Source organism: Phragmites australis, chromosome 13, assembly GCF_958298935.1.
Source record: "Phragmites australis chromosome 13, lpPhrAust1.1, whole genome shotgun sequence".
Lineage (NCBI taxonomy): Eukaryota > Viridiplantae > Streptophyta > Magnoliopsida > Poales > Poaceae > Phragmites > Phragmites australis.
Genome location: NC_084933.1, coordinates 29,106,784 through 29,119,849, shown reverse-complemented (window position 1 = coordinate 29,119,849; position 13,066 = coordinate 29,106,784). Strand labels below are relative to the sequence as shown.

Here is a 13,066-nt window from a genome sequence, read left to right as displayed (position 1 = left end):
TAGGCCCATACATGACAATATGACGCACACTCGAGCCCAACAGAGAGGCCTTCGCCTTTGACGAGGTCCATCCATTCGAAGGGATGACACGTGGCAACCTGCTGCTGGGGCATCGGCCTGCCCACACCCAGAGTTCGAAAATGCGATCGCATATCGCGAATATCAACGTTTATTGGTCGATTTGCTAGCACTCCCATTTTGAAAGCCGTCACTTATCGATTAAATTTGAATTCAAATTCATAAAATTACAAATTTTAACCGAATTCTTTAAATTTGGATCGATATTCGTGATATTCTAAGAATTTACTGGAACGCATTTCGGTGTTTTACCCCGTATTTGTGAACCCTGCCGACACCGACACCCTGTCCAGACTCCAGACCCGGGAGTCCGAGCCATGGAAGTATGGAACCACCGCCCACCGAGAAGAAGAGAACCGTCAAAACCGTCCTCTGAACCTCTCCTCCCAGCTGCCGAGGGGAATCCCGCTGTGCGCGCGCGCGGAAACCGGCTGCCATTAGGTAGGAGATCGAGGTCGTTCCCTTGCCCCACACTCTAAAGGCAGCCGCTACGGGCTGAAGCGCCTTGGAGTGGCTCGGCTTGGCCACTACCACTCTGCGCTTGTGCGGTGGGTGGGGTTGGTGGTGGTGCGGGAAACATCATCAAGCAAAGCAGCACCAGCGGAGTCGAGCGAGGAGTCGAAAAGGAAGAGAGGGGGAGAGGGTAAGGTTTCTTGAGCTCTTATTTCCCTCCATGCCTGATTTCCGTTTTATTGCTTAGTAAGCGTTAGTTATGCAGTGATTTGTCACTGGGAAGTAGGGGCCTGTTTGGAAGAGAGGGATTGGACTAGGAATTTTTAGGATTTAGTTCAAGTTTGTACGAATTCCTAGGGATTTGGATCCCAAAACCACCTTTCAAGACAGGAGTCTGCTCAACTCGGTCATTGTGTTAGCCTGGATCAATTAGGTAATTTGGCTCTTCTTTTATTACCTTTGTTGCTTGTCATATACTGTTTTGCCTGTTGTTGAGTTGAGTTATCATGTGCCCTAATTTGATTTGGCCCAGTTCGATAGCTTCAGATTGCGCAATCTATAGTGTTTGTTCTCTTCTTCTTTTTTCATTTTTTCCATGTAGTTTTCTATGTCATATTGGATCAGTTGTGTTCTTGTAGCATTTACTGAAAACTATGACCTTGGGTTCGTTCATCTAGTTCTTTAAGGACGGGTAGTTTAGTTGCTGAGGTTCTGGAGTTTGCTGGACGAATGCTGTAGGATTTTGGGCAGGAAAATATGATGAGTGCTTGAGTTTTTGGGGAAAAACTGGTAGCCGAAGGGAACAGCAAGTACTAATGAAAGGGGTGATAGGTTTGCTGAAATGCTCTTGACTTGATAGTTGCAATTTCTCCGGATACATAATTTTCTACAGTAGTATTTGATTAAATTAATCAAGAAAACCAAATTTACCTAGCAAACAGAATTTCCTCTTGCTGGCCTCTTACAACAAGTTCAACTTCATGGAACCTATAATTAACAACCTCTTCTGCTGCCTGTCCACATAGCAATAGGTGACCTCACTGAAATTCAATGTATGCATTGTTAATCCACTGCAGGTCACCTTCCACAGGCATATTATTCACACTCATCTATATCAGTGTAATTGTCATTGTAGTGATGATGCAATATCCTTATCCCTTGTTTCATAAAAATTCTATTAGCAAAAAGGGACTTTTGGCTAAGCCAGCTCGTGGGTATAATTTATGATACATCATTTGTGTCTTGTTGCTATTGATTGCCAATTAAAAAAATTCCAGTTCTGATGGAAGGCAACGCACACTCATTTAAAATTTTGATTTAGATGGAGACCTTACACCTAACCAACAGACTGTACAAGTTTTCCTATGAACTAATTGGCCTATAAATACACGGGCTGAAACCAGTACATGCTACCTATGCTACGTATTACGTAATCTACTGATGTCTGTTGGAAATTACCATGCGTCTGTCCTGGCTACTATTATGATACGCTTGTCCAATTCCACATGTAACCAATCTGTGGGAGATACTGAAGTGTTTGTGTTTGATGACTTCCAGAATCATGAGTGAAACGGGATACACAGTGCAAGTCACTAACCTCTCAAGCAGGGTATCAGAAAGTGATCTTCATGAGTTCTTTTCATTCTCTGGTCCTATTGAGCATGTAGAACTTATCAGGTGAGTCTTTTTTACTTTTTTTGACATCTTGACAACAATTTGATGTATCTCACCCATTTCCCCTGCTAGATAAATGTTACGTGCAAATCTTGAAAAAAGAATAAGACAAATGTTATCTGCACTTCTCGGGGTGGGGGGGGGGGGATAATTTGTTATCTGCAATATATTCTTCCACACACATCCATTCAAACATGCCAGTTAGTTATTTTGACATCCAGTTAGTTAATTTGACAGTTCAAAATTTCGTTTTGTTGACATGCCTCTATCTTCTTGTCATCCATTTCATGATAATTTTGATATTCTATTTTAAGATCGGGAGAATATGGTTCTACTGCTTATGTGACATTCAAGGAACCCTATGCCTTGGAAACTGCAGTATTGCTAAGTGTAAGTTCTTTTTTTGGCACAACATTCTCCACTGAAATTAAATGGACCATTTTTCTTGACGCGTTTGATTCCTATGACTGCTTCATGTTCTCTCAGATTGGTTACTGAGAAATTAACTTTTACATAACAAAATGAAGTTCTTGAATCTTTCTGAGTTGTACACCTGTAAATCTTAAAGCTTTATGTACACAAACAATGTCGCTTTACTGCCCTATTCTCCTTTATTCAGTCATCTCAAATAAACATCAATCTTAAGATATTATTCATATCTGGTTTTATAGTGTTGAGTACCTTTATAATGTAGCTGTTATCACCTGGAAAGTAATGCAGTGTCAGTATTCTAATTATTTCAAGACTGTGTATACCTATACTGACTAGTCCATTACTTCTGGATGCTAGAACATACCTTTTCAATTTGATATACTCCAGTTCCGCTACACTTATTTGGAAACTGGCCATATGTCTACATGCTTCTTTGCTGAACCACTTCTATCACTGCTTGGGGACTTTGTCAACATGACTCCTGGGCAGCAAGTAAATTTGTTCTGGGAATTGTGCCCTTGACGACACTTCACATCTTGACAGGGGGCTACTATTGTGGATCAGCCGGTATGCATAACTCATTGGGGACAACCTGAGGAGCCTTATAATTTTTGGGACAGGTCAGCTTGGCAGTTTGAGGAGGAAACCGAATACAGGGTATGCATCTTTTGTGCTACCATTTTTTCCATAGCTAATAGTATTCAAGAAGCAAGAATAAATTATCCTTTGTAAATAGAGTTCATTTGTGTCTTGAGGCGATTTTTCTGCTATCTTGCCAATAATAAACAACGATGGATCTTTACTTACTTTCTGAGACTATTGGCATAAAATTCAAGATTTATGGCAATTCCCTTGATTCAGTCTTTTGGCATGTCTAGGCAAACACACATTATTTGTAATACACGAATGAAATGATTGAAATCAATTTTAAATCTGCATGGCAACGGCATAGTTGGTGTGGTTAATACTTCATGCACCACATGTCTGACCAATGCACCTGGTTATGCTCAACTTTCTGTTATGCTCAACTTTTTCCAGAACAGGGGATCCCAAATTTCATTACCGCAGCAACGAAATTACAGAGTTTGAGTTTTTACCACCAAGTTTCTTTGCCGTAAAAGGAAAGAACTTACGAGCAGCTAAACATGAAGCTTATCTAACAAAAGTCCTGCCGGAATATCAAACAAAAGAGAGTAGCAGCTAACTAGAACTTATACTTTAATCAGTCAACTCCAGTAGTCACACCCAGCGCAAAAACATGCTTCCCCTTTTGTTAATCCAGCTGTTGATTACACATCTTGAGAGCTTCGGTTAGTCCGTCCTTCTTCTGGATATCATCATCTGCTGATCAACTTGTAACACCTGAGATTGACCATCAGTAGCTTGTGCTGGGCCCACCTGGGGATGATACCTTAAATCCGCTGCTTGTAGCTTTGCAGCTCCATCTTCCAGCATCTGCCGATCTTCAGCCGATAAGTTGGAATGTGGTTGTCGCTCAGTTGAAATGCACAGTTATAACAATAGACAGAGCACGCGAGAGAGAAAAGATAAAATAAAACAAATCTCATTCCAGTAGGGCCACTTTAAGATAAACTTATACATTCTGAAAATCATCCCCTTTGATGTTTGAATACCAGTTCTCTTCCAAATGCAGTAGCTGACATTTGGCTTTTATTTCTGATAATTGAACAGAACTACCAAGCATGCCAGTTCAATGCTACACCACAGGAAGCTTTGACAGTGGCCCAAGATGTCGTGAAGACGATGCTAGCAAGGGGATACGTACTGAGCAAGGATGCACTGGCCAAGGCAAGAGCTTTTGATGAGTCCCATGGGGTAACAGCGACGGCAGCAGCCAAGGCTGCAGAGCTGAGCAAGAGAATTGGTTTAACTGACAGGGTCAGTGCTGGTGTTGGTGCAATCCGATCAGTGGATGAGACGTACCATGTATACGAGACGACCAAGACGGTTGCTAATGCCACTGGAAGAACAGCAGCTAAGGTCATGAACAGCATTGTCACCAGCAGCTACTTTTCTTCAGGAGCTATGATGGTGTCCGATGCTCTTACTAGGGCTGCCAAGGCCGCAGCAGATTTGGCCGCTCATGGTAGACAGAGTTAAGTGAAAATAAACACCCAATGCATCTTGTCAGTTATTGAATCATGAGGACGAACACCAAAATATGATACTTTACATGTTCGATGTATATTAATAACAGTGTTGTAAAAGGAGATGAACACTGTGTCTAGAACAAACTATTCGTGCAGGACAGTTAAGTATTGCAAAGTGGTCGTGCAGTCATGTTTCTGACTTTTTGCTCATTCCATGTTCGTGCTGATAAGTTTTGTCTTCCCTTGCATTGCTGGCCTAATTCCTTCTTTTTTCCTGGCATGTCTCTCATTTGTTTATCTATTATCTGTTCCAGCCATCAGATGCTGTGCAGATTTATTTATCTATCTACAATCCCTTCAACCACTAACCATTGCTCCTTTTCTGAACAAAGGCAACTTTCAGCTGACTGCAGCTGGAGAAATCTTTAATCTGGATGATTTTCTTATGATTTTCTCTGTGTGAGCAGTTTTTTACAGGATCATCAAGAGGCTGAGCAGTTTCACTTCTGATTCCTTTATTTCCATACATGAAAACAGTAAATGCACAAAGCACTGTAAGGAGCCTATCAAAATTCTGTTATATTATTCTTCACACTGTACAAAGTACAAACAAGTAAACAGCTAACCATGAAAGATTTTAATCTACCAAATCATACGCGGTACAAGCATCAGCTGCAACAGACGAGGCATCTGACGAGGCCATTCTCATTGCAATCGGGACATCGACGGAACTCGCCGACGTCGTGATATCTGTCGCCTACGTCGTCCTCGACAAAGATCTTGCAGCTGCCGTAGCACGTCTCGCACGGCACGAACCGGACGTCGCCGCAGGCGGCGCACGCCTCCATGTACCCGAGCTTGCGCACGGGCGCGGCCTCGCACCCCTCCAGGGCGCGCCCGAGCTCTCCCGCCTCGTGCAGGTAGTGCACGTCCTCGGCGCCGCCGAGGTACTGCCCGTCGACGAACACGCGCGGGAGCGTGGCGTTGGCAAATCCGGGGCCGAGGAGCTCAGCGAGCTCGGCCTTGAAGACGGCGTGCATGGAGACGTCGCGCTCGTCCACGCGCACGCCGTAGCTGCGCAGGATGCTGCGCACGGCGCAGCAGTCCACGAACGTCTTGCGCACGCCGCGGAGGCTGGTGAAGTACACGACTGCCTTCCGCTCGCCTCCCGGCGGCCACAGGGGCGACACCTTTGCGTCACGGCCTCCCTTGCTACGCCTCCGTTCTATCTTCTCTTGAAACGCATTGATGCGGGCACGGACAATGCCAGATAGCTCCGGCATGTCGCTGGTGGCCGGCGACATTGGCATGTCACCGGCATCCACGTCCTTCCTCTCCTGCCGCACCGGATTCTCCTCCGCGGATGAGGCAACTGTAGCCTGCGGCGATGGCGACATGTCCTCCAGAGCCTCCCGGAATCCGGACAGTATCTCCGGGTCGAAGTCCAAGGCGACGGGTATGTCCGTATCAACCTGCATCCACGGCGGTTGCGCCTCCACGATGCACCCGTGCGGCGACTCGTCGAGTGACAAGCTCTGTTGCACGGCGCGCGGCGTCGGCGCCTCGTCCTCGAGCCCCGCCATGAGCTCCCACGCGTTGATCACCTCGGGCTCGTTCGGTGGCGTCAGCGTCGGCGTGCGCGGTTTCACGGGCCGCTTCGCCGCATCCTCACCCGGGAGCACCACGTCCGCAGCGGGGTCATTTTCGCTCTTCATCATCTCCTCGGTGGACAGGGTCGTGTACTTGTACGAGCCGGAGTGACGGCCGTTGCCGGCGAGGCCGAGGGTGCCCAGGACCGACACGGCTCTCGATCGGAGCCGCTGGCGGTCGACGAATGGCATCGAGAAGCTCCGGTGCGCGCGAGGGTCGGCGCCGACCCAGACCATGTCGCGCCGCGCCTCCGTGGAGGTTGCGCACCCCATCGCCGGAGCAAGGCTTGACGACGTGGACGTGCGCTAGCTTGCAGCGTTCTTGCTTACATGCACATGCACGCACGGCTCGATCTACGGAACTGCAATAGTGCAATTGTATCCAGTGATCTAGAGGTCTTGGGACTGGACAATGGCGAGGGAAAGAATGTGTTCTTGGAGGTGTAAACCTGGAGGTGATGCGGTTTTCTAGGAAGAAACGGATCCCAACAGTTTGGCTTAGCTTAATTAGTCCATGAAACGGGCGAAAGACAGGAAACGAAGTGACAAAAATAGGAGGTGAAGCCAGGGAGACCAGCCGCCAGCCGGTACATTTTATTATTCTTTTTCCTAATCTTTTCGTTATTATTGAAGCATTTTATTTCTCTTGTTGGAGATGAATAACGGATGATGGTGAGCACGAAGGAACGGATTTAATTAATTTATAAACGTTTGCAGAAATGAATGGAACTGGCCGCGAATTGAACAAACGCTTGTCTTTTTTAATCTTTCATTAATTTTATCTTTGTAACTGAAATTAATCTGCATAATACACGAATCGTCCCTTCGAAGTGAAAAACAAATGAGGTCTAAATAAAACAGGCTTTAATTTTGTGACTGCTAGCAGCCTATATGAGTGAGGATACTGTCCCATTGATCACCTTAAAGATGGCCTGATAGGTAAGTCTGATATTTCCATTCATACAAATTGTAAAAATTGGCATTTTAGTCTAAATAAAACTTTTCTTCTAGTTATGCATACATCAGCAAAGTCTGTCGTGTTGAAAACTTCTATATTTTCTCGTTTGACTTAATGCAATTTGTCGGCACGCATATTTTGGTTGTGAAGCACTCTTTTTTTTTTCTTTTACTTCAGCAAGAAAGTCAAATCCAAATAGAGTTTCCTTTCTCTTTTTTTTTTGTTTCTTTCAGAAGCAATATAAATATAGGTGAGAATTATGTAAGGTGCAAAGGTGGAAAAGAACTTACAACGTTGTTTATTTAACTATGGCATTCACGTTCGAAAATGAACTCCATAAAAATATTGAATGTCCCACAAAAATTACGTACCATATATAATTTTTTTGTTTGCCTACTTTTGTCAATTCAATTTTGTTTAGTTTAGCTTATGTTATCAACTTATTTAGTGTACCGAATGGTTATTAGTAGTGAAACAGTTGACCTTTTTTTCGAAATGAGCGAAACAGTGAACTTTGATGAATTAATCAGAACTTATTGTGTAAGTGGTTGTTTAAAAGTCATAAATGGTACAGTCATTTGGAAATACATAGTTAAGGCAAAATACCTTACGCATAAGTCTTGCTTCCGGGTGACTAGGTCAAATTAAAAGCTACAGATACTCAAAGTTGGTATGATTTGCTGAACCACAGGTCTTTATTATATATATGATGGTAGATTGGTAGCTAGCTATTGGAAATCAAGCACAGGTCCCATATTTGTTTCTGGGAAGATACCTGGATTGTGTAATTATCCTTCAGCTATTCTTCATCCTGAACTATAAAATTCGTAGAACAACATGAAGCTACAGTCGCAGCAAGTCCAAAGTGGTGAAATCAGTAGGAAGTGCCAGGGACAGGTCATGACCGAAGAGAATGTTGTTTTTTGTTATGGAGATATACCGATTCTCATATTTACACAGTTAAATCCATGTACAAACTAGGTTAAAAAAAACATGTACAGGAGATTAAATTTACAAACGCTGATCAGCATTTTTTAGTTAGGAGTCGAAAAACATGAAGAGCAAACTTAGAAGAAGTGACAAATCGCGAAACGACAATCTTAGCAGTGAAAAATCATGAATTTTACCTTCATAATATGACCAATACTATTCCACAGTTGTTATCATTACACAGGTACTCTTACAAAAATAAAAAATAGACATACATAAACCCAGTATAATTAATGTTAACGCGTTTCTAGTCGAATACAGTACATAGGGTAATTCTGAACATTTTGTTTAACTTTTTGAGCTTTTTTTAGCTATGCCTTTCTCTCACTCTCGCTTAATACATGCACATCGGTGCACATTTTCCGTGATTTCTGCACTCTTGTTTTCCCCTCTCAAAGTCCACCATGCGTGTATGCACAGAGCGCTTCCACTTTACGTGCGTGCATGGACAGGCGCAATGTTACAACCTGCACAAATTAAGAGTCGGACACGTCTCATTTGGTGAATCCCATGACGTTCGGCGTGCCGGTGTTCTGGAGCCACGTCATGCCATCGATGAACACGCCCGCCGTGAAATGCGTCGCCTCCGGCCGATCGATGACGCGGTACCCGGGCCATGTCACCCTCTTGCTGGTGCCGGCGCCCGGGCCGGTGTTGGCGTACTCGGCGTAGTAGAGCGTCTTGAGCCCAAAGTCTCCCATCCACTCTGCCCAGCCCTCCGGCTTGATGAGGTCGCCGATGGTGCTCTCCATCACCACCGTCCTCGCGTACTCCTTCCACGGCCGGCCGAGGTAGGTCGCGATCTGGAGTCTGACGGGGAACAGCGCCTGCTCCGGCACGATGCGGCAGCTCTGGAGCACGATGCCGGTGGGCATGTTGGGGTCCGTGCGCCCCTGCGCCGTCACCATGTTCGCCTGGTTGTCCATGGGCTTGCGCACGGTCATGAGGCAGTTCTGGAACAGCGCCGCCGAGTTGCCGAAGATGAAGTCGACGGTCCCGAGGACCTCGCAGTTGCGGAAGAACTGCCGGTTGGCGTGCACGTAGAGCGTGTCCTGGTACGCCTCGAACCGGCAGTTGAAGAACACCGACATGTCGCCCTGGACGTGCAGCGCCACCGCCTGGTGCGCCTCCGGCCCCGCCGTGTTGACGAACCCCATCGACTTGCAGATGAACCCGTTGCCCTCCGCAGCTGCACGCACGCAAAGCAGCAATGCGTTCATGTATCATCAAATTAACCATGCAAAATTAATTGTAGTGTTCTGTGAAAGGCAGGGGCAGCTAGCTTACAGAAGGTGCGGGTGGCGATGGTGGCGAAGCCGCCTGCGTTGCTCTTGTTGCCGACGACGCGCGTCCGCGTCGGCCCGTCGCCGTACATGAAGATGTTGGCCATCTCCTTGGGGATGGTAACGTACTCCTTGTACTCGCCGGCCTTCACGTAGATGACGTAACGGTCCTGGAAGTCCTTGGGCACGGCGTTGATGGCCTCGGTGATGGTCTTGAAGTTGCCGCTCCCGTCCTGGGCGACCACCGTGTTGGGCTTCTGGAGGCTGGGCAGCTGCAGGAGCCTCCGTTCGTGGGACGGCATCCACTCCGGGAAATCGCCGGACGGCACCCCGCTGCGCCCGTCGTCGATCCCGTCGAACGTGCCGACGACGTTCGTGGCCGCCAGTATCCTGTGGTAGGGGTCGGGTCTGTGCTCCTCGTGATCCGACTGCACGCTGACGCGGAGTTCCCGGTCAGGACGGCCGGAAATAGTGTTGTTCATCGCCTCAAGCTGGCCCTTGGCCTCGGCAGCCGCGTTGTTGATTGCCATGAGCGTTGTGGACAGGAGCTGGCGCCTTCCGACGAGTTCGTCTGGCACCTCAGCCGCGAGAAGGTGGCGGTTTACCTCGGCGGACATGTTCGCGATGCTGTCGAGCTGAGTGGACAGAAGGCTGCGCCTGCTGTCATGATCGGTGGCGTCGGAGGCATCGTCGGACGACATGCTCAACAGCCGGCGCCCGAGGAGGTCACCTCCATCGGTGTTGTTAGATATTTGGTTGAACATAAGGCCAAGAAGGCGGCGGTTTGCGACGTGGGACATCGCGGAGATCTCATCCAACGTCTCCGATAGGAGCTGGCGGCTTGCATCTGTCACGTCCGTGATCTCGTTCAGTTTGTCCTCGGCGACCATAAGCTGGCGCCCGCTTTCCTCCTCGGTCTCACTCATCTGCCAGCCGAGAAGCCTGCGGCTCGGACCGCCCGTGGAGCCGTTCAACTTTTTGGCTTGCTCCGGCAGGATCTCACCGAGGCGGGTGATGATGGCCAGGGCGTTGCTGCTCAGCTCGGTGGAGTTCTGCAGCACCTTGTCCATGGCCTCCTTAAGCTCCGGCTTGTCGAAGCCGTCAGCGCAGGTGTAGATGTACGTCATGACGCCGGAAAGCCATGTCCGGAGGTCTTTGACGTGACCCACCACCTCCTCGGGCTTGAACCTCGACATGTCCCTTAGGTCCTCGGTGGCGTCGGCGAGGAGCTTCTTGCACACCTCCATGGCGTTCTTGGTAAGGTTGCCCTTGGCATCCCTGCCGATGTACGCGGACCGCTCGAACGCGGCGGCCACCTCGTCCAGCGCCACATTAAGGGCGGCCCGGATGACGTCCTCGGGGTTGGCGGTGTCGTTCACGACGGGCTTGAGGCTCTGCTCGCACTTGGCCGGGTATAGCGTCGAGGAGCAGATCGTCGCGAGCTTCACGTTGGCGGACATCGCGCCATTGTTATCGCCCCCTTTCCTGGAGCTGGTGACCGCGGCGATGGTGCCGATCACGGCGACGACGCCGACGGCGGCGATGACGCTGGCGACGGCCACCTTGTTGGCCATTGCTCCTGGCCTCTCGGGTAGTTGACCTGAGAGGACGAACGAGGCGTCGCGTTGAGGTTTATATAAGGCACGGGGTTGGCGTGCTGTCCGGCGGTCCGACCTAGCGTGCGGACAAGAGAAGTTCTTGCTTGGCTCTTCTTGGAGGGCCCTGGATTGGGTTGAGTCTTGGCTGTTTTAGGCTATCGGTTGGGAGTGGTTTGCATGGCAATCTCTCACATGATGCCTGCATGCAATGCATTTTTTTTTCAAAACTGGAAAGGGAGATCTTCCTCCTGTCTTGATGCAGATGCACTGCAACCGGTGAAACAGATGTAATTAACACTTAACAGTGCATTGCAATCAGCAGGGGGTACACCAGTGCCGACCTAAGCAAAATACAGACGATAACAGCAATCCAGTAATCCCCACAGTCTCAGACGCACAAAATCAGAGGATTATACAGAAGACTATCCAAGCGCGTGGCATGACAAGAACAACATGTTCATCCTTCCAGCCGGCTGACGCGACCCAGCAGGCAGCAGCTCATCATCGCGCTCTGCTGCAAGCCACCTGCAGCAAAAGGCGGGAACGTGTCCGAACGGGATGCAGCCCGGCCGGTCGGCCGAGCCCGCTGGTGCCGCCTCCCTCCAGTGCCTCCTTGGTGCCGCCCGCGCGGCGTGATCTGATCGGGCTTTTCGTTGGAAAATCGCATAAAATTCGCCTTGTTTGGGCCGTCTGACAAGTGACAACCTTGCAGGCTTGCAGCCGCGCCGGCAACCCGCTTCGGTCCTTGAGCACCGCGGCCGTTCCATCGGCCGGCTTGAGCTGCCTACCTCCCTCCCGCCTCGCGTTTTCGGCGCCACCACATGGGCCAGCCAGGAAGTTGGGGCGTTGGGCTAGGCCGCTCGCGCCGCCCCAGAACCGCACGGCCCGTGCCCGGCGTACATAGAGAACATTTCGGCGATGCACAGCAGCATCACGGATGCGTGTAGAGGAGCTGCAATGGAAGAAACTTTAACGAGTCCCCATGCATGAGCACGACTCTTCAATATCCAGGATGTCCAAGCAATAATGTAGAGCTCTCTGGTACCTTCTTCCTTTTCTTTTCCCTAGCTTCGAAGCAGCTGGTTCAAAGTCTTGAGTATCATGTGTATAATACATTCATGCATTTCTCTATCTCAATATTTTTGGAGAGGAACTACGGCAGGCTTAAGCCGACATGGACATTGTCTTAAATATGCAAAGCGTGGCATACAAGATCTTTGAATTGGGAAACTAGGCATGGTAACTAATTATTGTTGGTCAACTTACATGTATTAGGGGCTACATTAACGATTGTAATTGTATCAGTGCTATTGATTGCTGGAGAAATATACAGGACACAGAATCAGCGAGAAAATTGGATGGAATTGATCGAATGGATAGGATTAATCGACATATACACAATATAAGTTGGTGGATGCATGTAGAGAGAATGAAAAGCGACTGTGCTTATTCGTATAGATATTGACTTGACATGAATGACCAATGCAAAGTAGATGTGGCACTTGCAACACCGGCGACATCATTTTGTAGGGATAGTAAGTTAGCAATGCATGCATGTGCAGAAAAAAGGAGAAACCCTTTTTTAAAACGAAAAAAAGGAGAAAGGAGAAACCCTCGATTAACACTTATCTAGAGCTCACATACATGAATGTTGAGTCTCCCTGAGAGTTCCTCCAAACACTTCACACATTGCACCTAAAAATCACAGAGAGAGTAATTTGAATAGTTCCACGTGAAGTACTCTTGAAGGGAACTCAAGGTAACACCGAACGTGGTTCATTTTTGCTTTTCATGTTATCCACGTGACGATTATACATACTAAATGTTTGGTGACATCGAG

General features: G+C 48.0%; 3 protein-coding genes across 6 annotated transcripts; 1 reads left to right on the top strand and 2 right to left on the bottom strand.

Annotated features, from left to right (window-relative positions):
* Positions 1 to 385: 385 nt before the first annotated feature.
* LOC133888560 (binding partner of ACD11 1) lies at positions 386 to 4,996 on the top strand. 4 transcript variants are annotated; one of them, XM_062328847.1, is made up of 6 exons: positions 386 to 721; positions 818 to 964; positions 2,089 to 2,208; positions 2,520 to 2,595; positions 3,181 to 3,294; positions 4,330 to 4,996. In XM_062328847.1, exons 3-6 carry the CDS (start codon positions 2,093 to 2,095, stop codon positions 4,756 to 4,758), a joined length of 735 nt encoding a protein of 244 aa, XP_062184831.1. In that variant the 5' UTR covers positions 386 to 721; positions 818 to 964; positions 2,089 to 2,092; the 3' UTR covers positions 4,759 to 4,996. The 4 variants fall into 4 exon arrangements, with proteins under 4 accessions (XP_062184831.1, XP_062184830.1, XP_062184828.1 ...); XM_062328846.1 differs by having other exon boundaries at positions 797 to 964; XM_062328844.1 differs by lacking the exon at positions 818 to 964 and having other exon boundaries at positions 387 to 721.
* Positions 4,997 to 5,416: 420 nt separating this feature from the next.
* On the bottom strand, positions 5,417 to 6,973 carry LOC133889606 (uncharacterized protein At3g28850-like). The gene has a single exon (XM_062330063.1). The coding sequence runs from the start codon at positions 6,668 to 6,670 to the stop codon at positions 5,417 to 5,419; it is 1,254 nt and encodes a 417-aa protein (XP_062186047.1). The 5' UTR covers positions 6,671 to 6,973.
* A 1,866-nt stretch (positions 6,974 to 8,839) lies between these two features.
* LOC133889702 (probable pectinesterase/pectinesterase inhibitor 58) lies at positions 8,840 to 11,202 on the bottom strand. The gene is made up of 2 exons (XM_062330158.1): positions 9,633 to 11,202; positions 8,840 to 9,534 (listed from the first exon to the last, which is right to left on the bottom strand). Exons 1-2 carry the CDS (start codon positions 11,200 to 11,202, stop codon positions 8,840 to 8,842), a joined length of 2,265 nt encoding a protein of 754 aa, XP_062186142.1.
* Positions 11,203 to 13,066: the final 1,864 nt, after the last annotated feature.

Coding starts and splice junctions, on each gene's coding strand:
- LOC133888560 (XM_062328843.1), top strand. CDS start 2,078: ATGACTTCCAGAATCATGAGTGAAACGGGATACACAGTGCAAGTCACT. Junction 2,209..2,519: donor GAGCATGTAGAACTTATCAG/GTGAGTCTTTTT, acceptor TTCTATTTTAAG/ATCGGGAGAATATGGTTCTA. Junction 3,295..4,329: donor AGGAGGAAACCGAATACAGG/GTATGCATCTTT, acceptor ATAATTGAACAG/AACTACCAAGCATGCCAGTT.
- LOC133889702 (XM_062330158.1), bottom strand. CDS start 11,202: ATGGCCAACAAGGTGGCCGTCGCCAGCGTCATCGCCGCCGTCGGCGTC. Junction 9,535..9,632: donor CATCGCCACCCGCACCTTCT/GTAAGCTAGCTG, acceptor GCGTGCGTGCAG/CTGCGGAGGGCAACGGGTTC.
- LOC133889606 (XM_062330063.1), bottom strand. CDS start 6,670: ATGGGGTGCGCAACCTCCACGGAGGCGCGGCGCGACATGGTCTGGGTC.